Raw genomic sequence first — 19457 nt, forward strand, 5'->3', positions numbered from 1 at the left:
TGCAGCAAAATTGGAACACTGTCAGAGTGAAAATATGTCTTCACTGGCCTTAATCAGATCAACTGTCTCAACCTGGAATGACATGTCACAGCAGCCATATCTTAAATATTACAGGGTCTCGCCTGTTTAAATGCCTCCGCCCAGTTTATAGTCATGCAGAGCTGTATGGAGGAGGAGGAGCCTCAACTGAACCTATTTTCAGATCTGTCCACCCAGCATTCTTTGGAAGTGCTCTGCTGTAACCCCTCCCTCTCAGCCATAGCAGACGTGTGCAGGTGTCTAGGTGTGCCTATAACTCAATCATTTGGGAAAACCTGAACGACAACTGCAGGGTGAGCCGGGTTGCATCCTTACTCTCCAGTCCAGGCACTCAGCTTTATCCTGTACAATAAAATGTATTATACATCAAATAGAATTTATGTCAGTTGCCAAACTAATAAATAATAATTATATCATATCACATCACCTGTAAGTATGCCATATTCTGTACTGAGCACATACATGTTCTGTTAAAGAAAACCAAACAATAGTATTGAATGTCGTTCATGGAAATAAAACCAAACGGAGCAGAAGCACAGTCACTTCAAAAAGGTGTGGATTTTACACACTGTACATAGCACCACACTAACCACTGCACTTTGGCGGACTAAAGAGGACTGTAACACACTGGAGCAAGGTGCTAACTAACCACACGAGCGGCGTCTTAAAGGGTATGTTACACACGTATAGCAAATGCTAACCACTGCACTTTGGCGGACTAAAGAGGACTGTAACACACTGGAGCAAGGTGCTAACTCTTGCACACTTTTGCGGTCTAAAGGGTACTGGTACACACTAGAGCAAGGTGCTAACTCTTGCATACTTTGGCGGTCTTAAGGGTACTGTTACACACTAGAGCAAGGTGCTAACTCTTGCATACTTTGGCAGTCTAAAGGGTACTGTTACACACTATAGCAAGGTGCTAACTCTTGCACACTTTGGCGGTCTAAAGGGTACTGTTACACACTATAGCAAGGTGCTAACTCTTGCACACTTTGGCGGTATTAAGGGTACTGTTACACACTATAGCAAGGTGCTAACTCTTGCACACTTTGGCGGTCTAAAGGGGACTTAACACACTGTAGCACTGTGCTCTTGGACACTTTGGTGGACTAAAGGGGACTGTTTAAAAATGTGGCCTGTTTTATACGATGTATTCTGCTGACAGCTGTGTGCAATGATGACACGTTTCTGGAGCCCCGCCACTGGCACCCATGTGGGACTCCGGAGGCGTGACAACTCCGGCAAACTCTTTGCCCTCTGCGCCAGTGCCACTGTGACCCCGAAAGCACCCGGATGGGACACTACCAGCACAACTCGGTCACAACATGTACACAAACACGGGAGTGTGCTCTAAATACAGAGCCACACGCCCGCTCTGCCCTCTGTCTGCTCACACCCCGGCAAGGCGCGGCCGCCAAAGCTTGCACGTCCACCTGTCCCGGGCGCTGCGGTTTCCATAGCAATTTTGAAAGGAAATTCAAAAGGGCAAGGGCGTCACAAAGAAGTGAACCAAATTCTACTATAAATTAGACTCCCAGGTCAGGAAGAAAATAGTTGATCCTCAGGAATGTGTGCTCATTCAACAGATAAGACAGAATTCAGGCACTGTACAAAATGAACCAAAGTATGTTTATTAAAGCGTATACCCCTTCTCGTGTTGGGCAACGTTTGTAAACTAAGTTATGAAACTATCGAAATAAACTGAGCTTCAGACCTCCTCTGTATTCATGAGTTCAAGGGTAATACAAAGCCCTGCACAAGATTCAGCACTCAGTATTTGATATGTGATGAACAAGTAGATATTATATCTATAAGAAAAGTGCAGAATTTGGAGCAATTCATGACTGAAATACAGGACAGTGCTACACTCATGAGACACATGAGACACACCCTCTGGTGGCTGAAGATGACATTACAGGTCTTCACCGAACCAAAGAAGAGAGAACAGGAAATGCACATAGCACTCTGCGTGGTAAAACCCCTATAATAAATAGTACAGTCGGTTTATGTAATTTGCCACAAGTCTCATAAACAAGTAACTTCCATATTTTGCAGTTGTTAGGAGAATGACGTGTGTACAAAATTGTTATGTCACATTAAATTGCATTTTCATGTGGTTTTGTTTATCCCTAATGAGTAGGGGAGAAACATATTGATGTGAAAACTACATGATATGTGAATCAGAAATGTGAGAAGCATTAGATTCAATAAATAATTTCAATATGAAGCAGTCAATTCGATTAATGCAAGCTCACTACTTATAAATTACAAAACAGAAGACATTATACAAAACATTAAACAATTAATTTGCAAATACCAGAAAAGAGAGAGAGAGAGACGGATAAGCCAGACCATGTCAAAGTGTTACCCACTTCCAGTTTAAGCGCCACAGGATGAAAGGAAACTAGCCAAAAACACACAACCAAGGAACCACCAGCAAAATAAAAAGAGAAAAACTCCTATTCTCCAATGCTCCGAAACCAACTGCAACACAACACAGCTTTTTCCTGTGGCCATCTTAAATACCTTACCCAGCATGGCTTGAGGATGTTTGCCCTGATTGGGTGATGCCAAGGTGCAGGAGGGAAGGGAAAAGGGTCAGACTCATTTAAGAAAAGGACTGGCCTACCTAATAGCTGACCGTGAACCGTGAATGTTGTTGGATGCAGGCCAAAGCACTATGCTATTATTATCAAAAGATTCCTGAATGAATTATCTTTCTAACAAGGTCCTGTGTCTTCTTTTTTTCTCTTTTGAGACCCATAGATCACCCGCCTAGATTAGGGTGTCAGGAGATTTTTAATTGCCCCAAGCACATTTGCTGTGATACTTGTGGAGGGGGGTGGGGCACATTCTTAGAAACAATATGATTATTGTATACAACTCACTGTTTCCCTCTCTAAGGCCATAAACTAAACACTAGATATCTGACATTATGGAAACAGACATTTTGTGCGTCAACCCTCATTCTAATAAGAAACGTAAGTCTGGGCATTAATATTCAAGTAACATTCTAAACTGTTTAACTCTCCAGTGTTGCGTCTTCTCATCTGCAGTCGCAGTTCTGATCTTAAGTAAGCTGTGGATTTTCCCATGGTTCTGTAGTACCAGGGTCATTGTGATCTTGGGCTGGTCATGTACATAGAAAGATGCCCAGGAGTGGATGTTTGCATCACACTTAAAGCAGTGCTCTCAAAACAACAAAAAGACGCACTGGTCCCAGGCAGCAACATTTCTTCAGTGAAACTTCCACAGGATTGGCATTCCTTACATTTGCAGACTACGTCTGCAGCCACACAAGCCAAATGGAGAGAGAACCGAGGAAAAACACAGCAGAGAAGATCTGTTTGGAAAGAGCCGGTCTGTCACATACCAGTCAACGCTTTTCCACAAATGAACAGCACGATTGCTTTCCAGGAAACTGCATGAGACACCCATGTCGTGTTTATCAAGTCTGTCCTGTAACCACTGGAAAATTGTTCCACAAAAATAGGTGCAACAGATAAGTGAAGTTGTGTCTCACCATGTTTCTCAGAAAGCCAACTTGTTCTGGTCCATCAGGAACTGAAATACCTGGTTTGAACAAAGAAGGAAATCAAACCCCTGTGCTTTTCTTCCCTTCTCTTACAGGAACCCAGCATAAAATATTTTCACACAGATGACTTGTCGCAGTCAACATTTAAAATATTTCACACAGCCGTTGTGTTGTAATACCTGAGCATGATGCTAAGTCACTTGTGCACTCCAGTTTTTCCTTACAATCGTACATGCCTGGATTTCTGTGGGTGCTATTAACACCAGCCACTCCACATCCAACCAAACAATACCAAAAAAGATGTTATTACATAGGCCTATTTTCAATTGTCCGATATCTAGAACAAGCAGTCAATGAAATGAAAGTCAATGGAAACACACAAGCCTGATGTTCGTTCCTCTTCTCAGTTCCATTTAAATAAATAAAAACCCACACACTTTCTCACAAGTTTTTCTTTGTTCACTCATCGGGTATGAAATGGTTGACTTAAAACATCAGGAAGATAAATCCAAGGCTGTTCACTCTTCCTCAAATAGATTCTGTTGTTCATTGTTGACTGTGGTACAGTAAAAATACATTTTTTAAAATCTGCGTGGCAATTAGTTGACCCAAGTCTGTTTCTATAAAAACATGGAGAGAAGCAATGGATTGCGAGGCTTGTTTCCTACAATCTCATTGTTTCAAGCAAATTTTGCAACAATATTTGCAACAAAACTCTAATATAATAGCACAGGATCTGCAGGACTGTTTTCAGACTTTACCAGCATCTGACAAAAAGCTTATGAACCTGACCAGCAAGTCTAGGACAGGTATATCAGTATTGCCCCAGAGTAGTATAGGTGCAACACCTCCACTTTCCCAGTGACTATCTGAGGCACAGAAACAATGCCATACTCCTATATACCCAGACGGAGGGCCCAATGCAACATGTTTTCACGTAGTTTATTAATCGGCATTATATTTTTCATCCAAACTGTTTCTGATCATTTTATAACTAAATATTTCTAGCAAATGCTAAGTTGTGGTATTTTCACCTTTTCTTTTTTACGGTTTTCTCGTTTAGCCACAATAGGCAGACAGTTCTGCATAACTACATACAGTATAGCTATATCGGCTACGCAAAATACTGTAAATCCCAAAATGCGAGTCAATATTACAAACGCCGCATTGAAATGGACGTGTCGGTTCGTGTTGTTTTTGTTATTGCTTATAGCTCAAAGTTGTCTATGATTGGCCTGATTACATCACATGAGGCACATTCACCAATCATATGAATGTGCGCACTGGGATGAGAAAACCAATACTCAGCGGGAATGTTTTACTATGTTACAGTGTGTAATGTCTTCATTGAGTCAATAGCAGTATGCGGCGATGGATAATTTTACATCAACATCCCCTACAATTCGCCTTTATATTATTTTCACTGTGTCTAGTTTTTTACCGAATTAATCCTACCGTTTGAATGCATTGGTGAAGCCAGCTGGCTGGTAGTTGGGACATTCATTCTTTCAGTACTGGCACTGGGTTTGTTCTCTAAATGGATTCACGGGTACTGGAGTTTTTCAGTTAACGTTACCGGCTCCGGATTAAAATCAAAACCGCTTGGATTACAATCTGGTTCGGGCCACGGGTTCGAGATGAGGTCCAAAAAAACATGTTCGAAAAACAGCAAAAAGTCAAAAAATCGAGCGACCAGGAATACGAAATCCTGCAAAAACCCGCCGTATTTGCCTCCCGAGGTGAGATGAATGAAATCCCAAACCGCAGGGAGAAACGAAAAAATATTCACCTCGCTAGCTAAATCTACTTAGCTAGCTAGCAAGCTAACGGTAATTGGTTTCGTACGCTAGCCAACAATATTCGCACTGAGGTTTAATGACAGCTGTGTGATCACAGTCAAGGTTTACTACCAAACGTTAGCTTGTATTAGATGGGGAAGCGTCGCCGACACTAGCTGCTAGCTGTATTTAGCAGCGGACGTGTATTTTTCAATGCCATTGTAGCTGAAATTAGCTAGCTGTACTGCAAGCTAGTCAGCTCGCTGCGTAATCAAACGTTAGTATTCTGCTCACCCGCTACTTAACAGTCAGTACCGTCTACTGTCATTTGTATTTTTTGTAGATGGATAGCCAACTACAGCTAATATAATTCACTAATTAAGCAGCTAGCTGACGTTTGCAAGGTCAAGGCAGCTATCAGTGATTAGTAACATACAGCTATGCCAAGTAACGGTAGCCAGCTAATGTTAGCTAGCGAGATTTGGATTTGCATGGCAAATAAAACATTAGCTACATTGGCTGGACTAACTTCAAATGGGGACAGTTGGCTGCTTTGTTGAAAATATGATTTGAGCAATTTTCATCCATCAGAGGCAGTGGGTTACTGCAGTTAATTCTTTGCACCGGATCGTGTTGAAATAGCCTAATGTTTGTAAACACAAATGTCACTGAGACATGGGGGATAACCCATAGTCAGTGGCAATCAGACACTTCACTTGCCTTGGAATAACGACACATATTTTAGAAATATCTGTCCTGTAATGTCGCCAGTTGCGAGCTGTCCATGTACTGCAGTGCTGAATGTGTCACCAAATCACCGTTTTCTGTCCGTTGGAAATTTCCATTCATTCTTAGAATGTGCTAGAGTAAGAAATAATAGCCTTTTCAACGCATCTTTGTTGAGGTTTCTTTACATTTTTAACTGTTGTAAGCATGATCAGTTCGTGAAAAACACTTGCGAGTATCTCCGAGTTAACCTTAACACTAGTGTGTTTTATTTGCAATGAATAATTAAACTGAGCCGTCCAAATATGTAGAGTCGCTAGGCTGTACAATACAGGCCCACATTCGACCTCCACTGTGTCCCCATCACCGCACTGGTGCACTGATTTCTGATTGGCCCAGACACAAGATAATCCCTAATGTGACCAATATCAGTCATAATGGCATTCATGCTTTTAAATGACAGCTATAGGAATGGAATGTGCCTGTACTGAGTTATTGGATAAACTGATGTTACATGTCTTCAAATGAATGGTTTAAAAAAAATACCATACCGATGATCTTTATTTTTATTGCACCTATTATGCATTACAGCCTAAAGCAAGGATGTTCCCATCTGGAAAGATCTGAGTATGCCTGAATGAAAGTGTTTAATAATGTTTTCTGAGTACATCTGTCAATGGTGGTCTATTAAAGAGAAACATATTTTTTTGTCATATGTTTTAGGCTGAAGAAGGCAACATAGAATACAAGGTAAGAACTTCTGAATTTTACACGCTCACATTCTGTGTTTCACACACCCCCATGGCCCCCGCTTTGCCTCGTCCTTTCAGGTTACCTCAGAGCTGCAAGTTTTATAATTTTTTTAAGTGTTATAAGTGTGTCTGGTTTTAATTGGCTCTTGTGGATGGTCCTATTTTGTGCGTGCGGTACACAGTAACAGGAAGTGAGTATCCAGGACTAGGACTAGGGCGCAGTCAGTCAGGAAATTAATTTAAATGTATTAAGTGAATTAAGTGTCCATAATGGTCAGTGGTGATTGCTGTTCAGTGGGCCCTTGGTTGGCATGCAGTCTACCTTTGACCTCTGAACTCTGACCTCTGACCTGTCTCTGCAGCTGAAGCTGGTGAACCCCACCCAGTCCCGCTTCGAGCACCTGGTGACGCAGATGAAATGGAGGCTCCAGGAGGGTCGGGGCGAGGCGGTGTACCAGATCGGCGTCGAGGACAACGGGCTGCTGGTGGGCCTATCAGAGGAGGACATGAAGGCGTCACTCAAGACCCTACGCAGGATGGCAGAGAAGTACAACACTATGCTCCTGCTGTAGAACAGTGTGAACAGCTGTACCTCTACACTCCTGGTGGAGAACAGTGTGAACAGTTAATAATAAACAGTCAGACACTTAAGTTGGTAGGCAGGCTTAAACATCACCAAACTAGGCACTTTCTGTAGTTAAACGCCACACAAGTGTTGGAAAATTCAATTCACAAAAAGGAGAAATGGCAGTAAAGTACCCCAAGGATTTTTCAGTTTAGAACACAAGAACATAAGAACACATAATGAGGAGAATAGGCCACTCAGCCCATCTAGAACACAAGAACGTGAGAACATATAACGTAAAGAGCTGGCCAGTAATCTCATCTATAAAAAAACAATACATAATGAGGAGAACAGGCCATTCAGTGCATCGTGGCTTATCATTTACCTAAAGAGTACAGAGTACCCAGCATTGCATCACACCTGGACTTAAACACCCTGAGGGTCTCTGCCTCTACTGCATTACCTATTAATAATTAATGGTGAAATTAATTACAAGTCCATTGATTAAATTGACCACTAGCTCTGTATACATTGGCAGTGGTCAGACTCTCACAATCTCATCACACACACCAGCACCCAGCTCTCATGTCTGTTTGTCTGTCTGTCTGTCTGTCTGTCTGTCCAGGGTTGGTGCTGACATCACGATTATCAGAGAGAGGGAGGTGGACTACGACTCGGACACCCCCAGGAAAATCGCTGAGGTTTTAGTCCGGAAGGTTCCGGACGACCAGCAGGTCCGTGAGCTTGTACACACTCACATCCTAAAGAGAGGTCCAATGACATCTCCATTATGAACACTCCAACAGATTTTCCACACTCACCAGACACTCAACTCCAAATTCTCAACATTCAACATTCAATCACTTTACCTTTGAAGGACAACATTTCAGCAGCAGTGGAGATTTTGTTCTGTAACAGGAAAAGAACTGAAACTAGCTAATAAACTTATGAGTATGGAATTAACACATGAGTTCAGTATCTTGTGAGTCTATATAAACATAACATTGACTAATACTGCAGTATGAACTCCTGTTACCAACAGGTAGTAAAGAAGCAGAGTGGACAGAAAGAACACAGGAGCTGGTGAGTTCTATAGGATCTGTGGCTCTAATGGCCTCCTGTGTCTGTGTGCATGTAGTTCCTTGACCTGCGGGTGGCGGTGTTGGGTAATGTAGACTCGGGGAAGTCCACCCTGTTGGGCGTGCTGACTCAGGGAGAGCTGGATAACGGGCGTGGTCGAGCACGTCTCAACCTCTTCAGACACCTCCACGAGATCCAGACAGGCAGGACCTCCAGCATCAGCTTCGAGATCCTGGGCTTCAACAGTAAAGGCGAGGTGAGCCAATATCCATGTGCGTTCCACAAGGGTCTGTTAGGGGGATCCTTCAAAATATCCGCATCCTAGAAAAGTCGTGGAAAAATCATGGAAAACTCATGGAAAATTTTTTGGAAAAGTCATGAAAATATTATGAAAGTCATGGAAAGCAGTCAAATGTCCCACTGGGCAAGACAGGGGAAATATAAAAATAATTTAAAAAAGTAAAAATAAATAAATAAAAATTAATATTGACTACAGGCGAGTGAAGTCTGTGCCTTTGTTGACACAAAATATGTTACAAATTTATTTCCACCTTGAAAAAGTTAGGTCAAATTAGCACTGACTCTTATGTAATAAACCTTGAAAATGCTCCATTTAACCTTAAAATTTCATTGAAAATGCAATTCTGATTTGAGTGGTAATCCCATTTATGAGGTTACGGCAAGAAGAAACACAGAATAGTTTCATATAGTTTTTTTTTTTTTTTAAATCACTGACCCCTGACATCTGACCCCTGCTGCAGGTGGTGAATTACAGTGGGTCTCGCACTGCCGAGCAGATCTGTGAGAGCAGCTCCAAGATGATCACCTTCATCGACCTGGCCGGGCATCACAAGTACCTGAAGACCACCATCTTTGGCCTGACCAGCTACTGCCCCGACTTTGCCATGTTGGTGGTGGGGGCCAACACAGGCATCGGTGAGTCATGGACAGACCCTCCTCTGCTGTCTCTGGCCCACGTTTTAGCACAGAGGCTGGCTAACTGTGCCAAACGATTCCCAGAGGGCCAATGCGTATGCCAGGTTTTATATGTAAATGTGGACAATGCGCTGAGTTGCTTGATAGAAGTAAATTATGAACAAAACAGCTTTCGAGGTTAAAAGTTCACAGGTGACGTATCTTATCCTCTGTGCAATGTTAAAAAAACCCATGTTTTGCGTAGTAATTCTGTGTCTAGATTGTACTTCTCAAGGAAATTTATTTTTGAAAAAAAAGGCTTCAGCCATGGAATAAGACTTGTGGTCACTATTTTGAGACAAAAACAGTATGTTTCTGGATTTCATCATTTGTTTACATAAATGGATGATCACTGTCCTTCACATGAAGGCACTGAATGTTGTGGTAAAAAACCTGCACATGATTTTCGAGCTGAACGCACAAGTCGATGCTGCTAGGGTAGGAGAACGCAGTCGGCTTCCTGGCTCTGTTGCCTCGGCAACGTTACTACATCAGAGCATACAGAATGCACATTTTGCCATGTCACACTTGCAGTGTGGGCGGGCTCAGCGTGAATTGCGTCGCCTGTGACTCGATTGGAGTCTTTATTGGCTCCGTATCAGATCGTCTCACAAGACGATGCACGTCAATGTTTTCGATGGAGACACAAAGTGCAGTCGTGCAGCAAAGTAAAGGAAGAATAAACATTGCACCTGCCCAAGGTAAATACAGGTGTTAGTTACAACGTTCTGAGCCTGTTTATCAGGGTGTCACAACCTGATGGGCAAAGAGAAGCCCCGCCCACTGCAGGGATAAGGAGAGTCTCTTATTCGCTCCAAAGTCAGTACCCAAATCAGCTTCTTCCTTTCAACTTTAACCCTTTAGGTGGCGGCTGTACTGCAGATTACTGACTGTATCAAAGGAAATTAGTATTTTCACCAATATTCAGGAGAAAATTATTATTTTGTACAATTGTACGAAGTAATTTGTTTGTTGAAAATTCTCATAGATCTACTGGAATTTTTTCAAATTTTACCATGATTTAATGAGTTACAGTAAACTATTTTTGATATACATCCCAGGTCTGCTGTGAACCCAGTCATAGAACACATGCATAGGAACCGACCATATTTGCATGCAGTAGTTTAACCTTGTAGTGTACTCTACTTGACCAGCGGATAAACAGATTGGTGTCATCTAAAGTGATGTGTCTTGAGGCAGTTAAACTCCATTAAGCTCTGTGGAGTTGATTTACATGTAACTCCTGCGCTGTAAGAAGGCTTCTGGCTTTGTCTTTGCTCATAAATAATGTTTTTAATTATGGATGAATTTAGTGAGAGGGAGCCACAGGTGGATTGTGGCACGGGTGTAGAGGGGGGGGGCATTCTCGCGTTTCACTGCGATATCGGCTTACTGTCACGGCTCTGTGCGCGTCCCCCCACACAGTCAGTTAACGTAAATCTTCTGCATTACTGTCAGTCAGGTCTGATTGTTCCTTCCTGTAAAGCGTCTTAGTGACAGTCTTTCCGTGAAAGGCGCTATGAGAACTAAACAAAACAGAATCGGCATGGGTCACGGTCCGTCTCCTCACCTCCTAATTAGCAAGGGGGGGGGGGGGGTTCTGTTTGGTCTACATCATTTTTTTTTTTTTTTTAAGGTGGTGGGGACACATGAAGCTGACATTACATGCTCCATAGTTGCTGTGTGTGGATCTCTTCCTGCTGTAAATGGGTTAAAAATAAAAAAAATTTTTAAAAAAACCATCTGTCCAGTAATGGGGATATTTAAAATGGGAAAGCTTGAAAATGGGTGCAATGAGCATAGAGCTCATCATTAATGGCACTCAGCCACAAGAGAGCCATGAGACAGAGCAGCTCACAGCTTGCTTCTCGGTCAGGCTGTGGTTTAAGGACCCATTCCATAGTCGTGGCTGAAATGCTATGCAAGGGCAAACATGCACTGATTTGCTGTTTGAGCAAATTGCGTTTTTGATTTTGGTTTAATGGCTGTAAATATGGAGGGCAGCAGAAATGGGAAGGTTTATAAATGAGGCCTGTGTCGATTTCCCCCCCCCAGCGGGTACGACGCGGGAGCACCTGGGCCTGGCCATGGCCCTGAAGGTGCCCATCTTCATCGTGGTGACGAAGGTGGACCTGTGCTCGCGCGGGACGGTGGAGCGGACCGTGCGCCAGCTGGAGCGGGTCCTAAAACAGCCCGGCTGCAACAAGGTGCCCATGCTGGTCGCCAACGGCGACGACGCCGTCACCGCCGCCCAGCGATTCGCCCAGTCGCCCAGGTGAGAGTCCACCCAGGTACCCACAGCTCAGCCTGGCATCAGTGCCCAGGGGAACACCACAGGGGGGAAGTCACACATTAAATCCCCTAACTGGTATAAGGATGATATTATGATAAGTACTAATAGCACACCGGCTGTGCTGTCTACCATTCTCTTTGAAGGGGTGTATCTCTTAGAGATCCATGTGCAAGTAAACCGCAATGCGAAAGTGTTATACACTATATTGGGGTATCGCTGTGCTGCTGTGATTCATGGTTTGGGCAGGGTGCTCATGTTCTTTCCCTTACCCTCCCCCCTTGCCCCGGCAGTGTCACCCCCATCTTCACCCTGTCCAGCGTGTCGGGGGAGAGTCTGGACCTGCTCAAGGTCTTCTTCAACATCCTGCCCCCACTCAGCAACAGCAAGGAGCAGGAGGAGCTAATGCAGCAGCTGACCGAGTTCCAGGTACAGCATACTCACGTGCACACACACACACGCCCGCCCACACACTCACACACACACACACACACACACACACAGACAGCACACACACACACTCACACACGCCCACCCACACACTCACACACACACACACACACACACACGCCCGCCCACACACTCACACACAGACATGCACACACACACACACACACACGCCCGCCCACACACACACACACACACAGACATGCACACACACACACACACACACACCACCCGCCCGCCCACACACTCACACACAGACATGCACACACACACACACACACACACACACGCCCGCCCACACACTCGCACACAGACATGCACACACACACGCCCGCCCGCCCACACACTCACACACATACATGCACACACACACACACACACACACACGCGCCCGCCCACACACTCACACACAGACATGCACACACACACACACACACACACACGCCCGCCCACACACTCACACACAGACATGCACACACACACACACACACACACACACGTGCCCGCCCACACACACACACACACCATTCAGGTCACTGACTGTGCACTCCTTCCTGCAGGTGGATGAGATTTACACAGTGCCAGAGGTGGGGACGGTGGTGGGAGGAACCCTGTACAGGTATATACCTGAGCCCCACACACCCCTGAGCTCACACACACCTGATGACTCACTTACCCGTAGCCTTTAAGAGAGGAATGTTTCTGTATGAAAATCAGAATCAAGTCACAATGTTTTTTATCAGCTGTCTGTGTGCACTCTCCCCCTCAGCTGTGGGATCTGTCGGGAGGGGTAGATTTAGGGTTAGGGTGTTAGAGTTAGGGTAATGGGTTCGTATTAGGGGTGTATGAGTGTACTCTCTCTCTCCCCCGCAGTGGGATCTGCAGGGAGGGGGACAGGCTGGTTGGGTTAGGGTTAGGGTTCGTATTAGGGGTGTATGAGTGTACTCTCTCTCCCCCGCAGCGGGATCTGCAGGGAGGGGGACAGGCTGGTTGGGTTAGGGTTAGGGTTCGTATTAGGGGTGTATGAGTGTACTCTCTCTCCCCCGCAGCGGGATCTGCAGGGAGGGGGACAGGCTGGTTGGGTTAGGGTTAGGGTTAGGGTTCGTATTAGGGGTGTATGAGTGTACTCTCTCTCCCCCGCAGTGGGATCTGCAGGGAGGGGGACAGGCTGGTTGTGGGCCCCACAGATGAGGGCCAGTTCCTGGGGCTGAAGGTGAGCAGCATGCAGAGGAACCGCTCGGCCTGCAGGGTGCTGAGGGCCGGCCAGGCCGCCACGCTGGCGCTGGGGAACTTCGACCGCTCGCTGCTGCGCAAGGTCAGAGTCACACACGCGCGCGCGCGCACACACACACACACACACACATACACACACACCGCAGAGTCAGACACACACACACACACACTGCAGGGTCAGACACACACGCACATACCGCGGAGTCAGACACACACACACACACTGCAGGGTCAGACTTGCCTGTACCTCTAGCACTTATAACTCAACACAACACTGGAGATCCCCTGAGAAACAACAAAACATGTCACTGACCAAAATGTTCACATGAAAGATTTTATTCATTAAATCAGCTCCTACTCAGGGCCCTGTATGTTCAGGGCATTGCCTGTTGGGGGTGTGTTGAGTTCTAGGTTGGTGAGATATGTGCCCATTGTGCTGGTGTGTTCAGGGTGTGTTGAGTTGTGCGGTGCTGTGTTCAGGGCATGGTGATGGTGAGCCCGGAGATGAACCCCACCATCTGCTGGCTGTTCGAGGCCGAGATCGTGCTGCTCTTCCACGCCAGAACCTTCCGGAAGGGCTTCCAGGTGACGGTGCACGTGGGCAACGTCCGGCAGACGGCCATCGTGGAACGGCTGCACGGAAAGGTGAGTGGCACCTGCGTCTCACCTGGGAAAGGACGCAGTTTGGTGACAGGGCACCTTTAATACGCACACACAGCACACAACAGCAAAAAGCACATACACTGAGTTACGGGCCTCAAAAGCAGGCCTAAATCCTGGGAAAAATAACACATTTATCCTGAAATTGCCAAGAAACATTGGGGAGGATATGAAGCTGATTTTAGTGTGACCCTTTGGGCAGTTTTAAGCCATACCTCTTTCTGTGCCCCCCCCCCTCTCCGCCCCCCAGGAGGAGCTGCGCACGGGCGAGAAGGCGGTGGTGCGGTTCAGGTTCATCAAGCACCCCGAGTACCTGAAGGTGGGGGCCAAGCTGCTGTTCCGCGAGGGCGTGACCAAGGGCATCGGCCATGTCACTCACCTACAGCCCGCCTCCCTGCATCAGCACCGCCCCTGAAGGCTGGGGTGATGAGTGGGGGCAGGGGGGGGGTCGCCAGAGAAACGCCCAGAACCCGCCCCCACCCCAGCAGGGCATGAGGGGCAGCTTTCACCACCACTACCCCCCCCCCCCTCCTTTTTACGTCCATCTCAAAAAGCCTTTCTCTTCTAAAAACCTTTTTTCCTGTAACTTTATTTGCAGCGGTCCGTAGAAAACTATAGCCTTGTTTTAAGAAACAAACCTAAGTGTTAGGTAATTCCTTAATTCCCATTGGCCAAGGCTTCCAGTCTTACCTCACCATTTTAAAACGAGAATAGTAATAATCCTGCCATTTGTTCGTAATCTATTGGGAGGATACAGAATTAACCTGTATTCAATCAACATGTGTCCTTAACTTTGACTTGTACAAGTAAACGCTAGTATTACTCTGGTTAGCTAACTGGTTAGGAGCAGTGTTAACAATATGGTCTGATATCTATTGCTTTTTCAAACTGACTAGAATATAGTTGCTTTGCCCATGGTGCAACAGTACCCTCTACAGTTCAAGGTGTGTAACAGTTCCCGATTTTATAAACTAATAGCGCAAAATTCAGAGCCATTCTCATCTATAGAAATAATTGACGTTGTTATGATGCAAATGGGTGGGTGCCTCTTGTACACAAGTGCATGTTATCTTGCTTGCTGACAGTCCCCAAATGTGCATGTCTGTGATGTGTATTATAGCTGTCAGGCTCAGACACTGAGTACTGGGGCTATGGGACTGTCTGCACTTATAGCCTTCAAACACACCCCATCCCTGACAAACAACATTTACCCAAAATGATCATAATGTATCCATTTTAAACAGACAAGGAGGATAAATCACTAAACCATTACAAATAATACGTGTGTGTAACCCCTCAAAAAATACTGGATTTCTTAAAACTTGAAACAGTCGGCATGCATTAGAAAATTATCTGTAAAAAATGTAACTGGATGCAACAGCGCACATGAATAGATGCTTGGGGAGCAGGAACACTTTCTGCCCCAGGTAGGACACATCAGCAGGTTTTATAGCTTAATGGTTTTCTCCTGAGAGCAGAATCTCTCTCGGGCTTTCTCTGAAAACTTTCGAAGTGTTTTCTGCAGTAAAAGTACGGTGCAGCCCTGAGACAGGTACTGCATGCAGATTTAATTAACTCTCTCAAAGCAGCTCAGAGGCCAGTAAGCCTGTTATGAAATTCTGAAGGGATTTACTTATTTTTCCTGCTAGCTAGTTACAGCCCTGCATGGTCCAGACCACTTTCATACTACAAGATCGGCATACAGATTCTTTTGCTTTCAATTATCACATTTAAACAAGGATTCTGTTCTTTCTGTTTCTTACATAACGATTGTCAGTATAATCAATGCTCACTGAACTCATAATGCATCAAAGAAAATCAAAATATTTAATTTTTAAAAGTTATTTTTCCTAGTTCAGATCAATGCCTTTTTTTGATTAAATAACGGTCTGAAGTTTCCCATGGTCCCTGTCACTGTTGTAAAGTTGTAAAATCCTATAACCAATGCAACATTCTGACAGTTTTCAAGCTGTTATTGAAATCACTGGCAAGCAGGATTATGGCCCTGTCATCCAAACATGGCAGAGAACCCATAAACAGTATTAAATCTTGCCTTTTAAAATGCTTAAGTTTCTCAGAACATCTCAGATTATTTTATATTTACTATGCATTTAGCCTACCGTATAATGTTCCATTTTAATGAATACGATTCGCTCTCTAGTTCTGACAGCTTCCTGTTTCACTCTCGGCCTTCAGCAAGTCCATGAATTGTGGGATGGCTGTCGAGAACAGAGGCTAACGATCGACGCAAACTTTTGTACATTTGCGAACCTTCTCTGAAATGCGTAGGTTTTATGTCGTCTGTGGTCCCATCGGTTGTGCCTAGAAGTAGTCCCGTTTCCCTCCGGTAACTGCTATGATTGGTCCGGCAGCTTTGCAGCTGTCAGACAGGGCCTACACAGAGAGGAGGGGATGGAGGTACATCTCTCCTCATAGTGACTGCAAGATTTTAGAGCTTCTGTTATTTTTTAAATTGATTCAGTGCAAAAAAACCTTTGATGTTTAGGTGGTATATTGGGCCCCTTAATATTCTAGGCCAGTGTCTGTACCGGAAGCCAAATCTAGGTTAATCTAGTGCATGTTTAGCAGTGTCCCTCCCTGGGTAGGGGAGTGGCAAAAGATGATATTTAATTAGTTCTGTGTGCTCACTGTTTTTGTCTCCTGTATCTCCCTGTATGCGGCTCTTGTGCAATTATAGAAGAAAAGCAGTGAATGTATATGAACCAAAAGAGTTTTGTACAGAAGATTAATAAATATTTAACCGTGAGATCTGTTGTTCAAGTTGCATCTATCGGATACTATTTTGCGTATGCATTTCATTTACAGGAATGCATTAATGTCTGGTGTCTGTATTTCTGTTTCAGTACTGATACAGTTATAAGCATGCTCAAATCTCACATCCTGCAAAAATAACTGAAACTATTTTCTGCTAATACCACTTGCGATGCTAAAATACTTGGTCTCCACAGTGAAACTGCAATATTTAGCTTTTTGAGAGAACTTGCAGAAATATATGCACAAATGTAGTTTAAGTATGGTGTACATAAATTAACTGATTTACTACATATCGGCGTCGTCTTTTTGAATTGATTGATTTAACCGAAAAGGCAGACGACCAATAAGCTGAGCTGCTTTTTTAATATGGCGGAGGCTTCCAATCTTTTCCGAAAATATACAGAGAAAATGAAAAATAAACTGCCAAACATCACAACAAAAAAAAAAGCTAACAAATATATCAGCCACAACACATAAACCAGTTCCACCATGAAATCTGACTCCATGCAGGTAACCGTGGTAACCAAGACTGAAAGCCTGAAGAGGGGACTAGTAGACATTTGGCCGGATGCCCCGTCCCACAGCGCCACCAGCAGTAATGGAGGAGGAAGGAAAGACGTGCACGACCACAACGGTTTATTAAATATTTTATTGCAAATTCTTGAAATTCTACAAGTGACATTATACTTTTTTTATTATCAATTAAACAGACAAAAAATAGACTGACAAAAAAATAGGAAATTACAAATACGTTTGTGAAAAAGGTGACAGGTGCACATTTTTGAATCTGCCTCCAAATCCAACATTAGCTTAAAAGGTCCCCTTAACTCACTCTTAACTGGCCTGGGAAACAGAAACCACTCATAGGGGGCGACGAAGGCTAATCTGAAGTGGAACAGTACAACTTTAGTGAAGAGTGCAGATAAAACGAGGTGCCTGAGGTGTGAATTTCTCACACACGTTCAGGTCAGTGATAACGTCGCACAAATTTAGCGTTAATCTGTATCGTCCAACAGCGTGAGATTGAATGCCCTTGTGTTAGATCGTAGCTCGCGCTGAAAGCTCACCGCTACAGAAGCTCCGCTGAACGACCTTTACAGACAGGTATCACACTCCTAATAGGAGTCTACGACTCATTGTCTTCTCAGTGCGGCACGTTACTTCTTGAGGTTGATTCTCCGCACATTGGAAACATCTTGCGTGATTCCACAGAACTGTAGCCGAGCACGGAACAGCTGCGCTTAAGCTAACCAGCTGAAAAAAACAGACCACTTTTGGAGATCAAAAAATAAAATTACGATCAACTGGCCATTCGTGGTAGCCGAAGTGGCTCATTTGCTGGTAATATTCGCCCCTGTGTGCACATACAGAACAGATGAAGATAAGCATTGTAACAGTGGTTTTGATGCTTAGTGTCAAATGCTTTTTCAGTCGACATATAGCTTTAGGTTTACTTTTTTTACTCCATTAGGCACGTGGCATTCACACACACACACACGCACGTATACACACACACACACACACACACAGTGGAATAGCCCATTGAAATGAAATGTGACAATAACACACACGGATTTGAAGGAAAGCCCCACAGTGATTGTCCACTTAGGTGGGTTTGGTACCCAAAATGTATGAATTATTTGGGACACTGTAAAAAAGGTGATTGAAATGATTAACAGCTTTTTTACGTGTGCTCAAAAGCCTCACCGCTCACTTGTAAGTACAAAAAACAAACAACCTCAGTCACTTCTGCTCTTACGAGAACCCTAATGCAAATCTGCGCTAACAAAGAAGTCTGAGAAACATTCTATGCCAAAATACTGCTTTGTACGTTTTCCCCAGTAAAAACTGCGGTAAAGGGGAATGTAAATGTAAAATCTCTGTACAGAAAAAGCCACGTGATCAACAGCACCAGCCTTGGGAAGCAGACAGACGGCATTCCTTTACACTGGTGAGAAATGTATGCCCATCAGAAAAACCCCACCAAGCCCGCAGGGGGCAGGAGCGGGGGGGAGGGGGGAGGGATATCCTTCATGTGATTCTTAAAGAGTCCTTAAAATCTAATCCTTCTCTTTCTATTGTCGACTAAAAAAAAAAAAAAAGCCAAAAGTGGAATGGAATCGTCGACGTATAAAATTCCGAAGAGACAGAGAGACCAAATCCTCAGGATTTAAGCAAGACTCCTCTGCCTCTGTTTGATCCTTGGATACAGCTGAAAAGAAGAAGAAATATTTTTTAATTTCAAGTGGGCCAACTTGTCCGAGACGAACTGTGTAAAAAAAATGGCTGAAACACCTTGACGTTTCGGGCAGGATAGCCTTTTTCAGGATTCATTAAATAACAATAAAATGATTTGACTCCTATAAAAGGTAAACTCAACCAAAATATTGATTTGCGTTGCTGCATAGCTCACTCAAAACTGACCTGATTTGACACAGCCAAATCAGTCACATCTGAACAAAATTAGTTGGCTATGAAAGTTTCACTTTGCTTGAACGCACATTCAATACAGATTTGACCGCTGCTCTGACTGTACAGCAGTAGTTGTGGCCCAGGGCTGCCCAACCCTGTTCCTGGAGATCCCACTTTCCTGTAAGTT

The 19457-nt window shown here is 44.3% G+C and overlaps 2 protein-coding genes across 6 annotated transcripts in view; one reads left to right on the forward strand and one right to left on the reverse strand.

The window, feature by feature from the left end:
• Positions 1 to 4874: 4874 nt before the first annotated feature.
• Positions 4875 to 16850, forward strand: gtpbp2b (GTP binding protein 2b). The gene is made up of 12 exons (XM_064318074.1): positions 4875 to 5316; positions 6805 to 6831; positions 7196 to 7380; positions 8024 to 8132; positions 8537 to 8734; positions 9240 to 9414; positions 11509 to 11728; positions 12037 to 12172; positions 12751 to 12809; positions 13334 to 13505; positions 13904 to 14068; positions 14334 to 16850. Exons 1-12 carry the CDS (start codon positions 5215 to 5217, stop codon positions 14496 to 14498), a joined length of 1713 nt encoding a protein of 570 aa, XP_064174144.1. The 5' UTR covers positions 4875 to 5214; the 3' UTR covers positions 14499 to 16850.
• Positions 16851 to 17488: 638 nt separating this feature from the next.
• The window catches only part of LOC135245149 (apoptosis-stimulating of p53 protein 2-like), a 31421-nt gene continuing 29452 nt past the window's right edge, over positions 17489 to 19457 (reverse strand). For all 5 annotated transcript variants that reach the window (XM_064318034.1, XM_064318050.1, XM_064318060.1 and 2 more), the window contains one exon: positions 17489 to 19070. In XM_064318034.1, coding sequence (XP_064174104.1) covers positions 19029 to 19070 — 42 coding nt within the window. In that variant the 3' untranslated portion in view covers positions 17489 to 19028. The remainder of the gene's footprint in view (positions 19071 to 19457) is intronic.

Source organism: Anguilla rostrata, chromosome 2, assembly GCF_018555375.3.
Source record: "Anguilla rostrata isolate EN2019 chromosome 2, ASM1855537v3, whole genome shotgun sequence".
Taxonomy (NCBI): domain Eukaryota; kingdom Metazoa; phylum Chordata; class Actinopteri; order Anguilliformes; family Anguillidae; genus Anguilla; species Anguilla rostrata.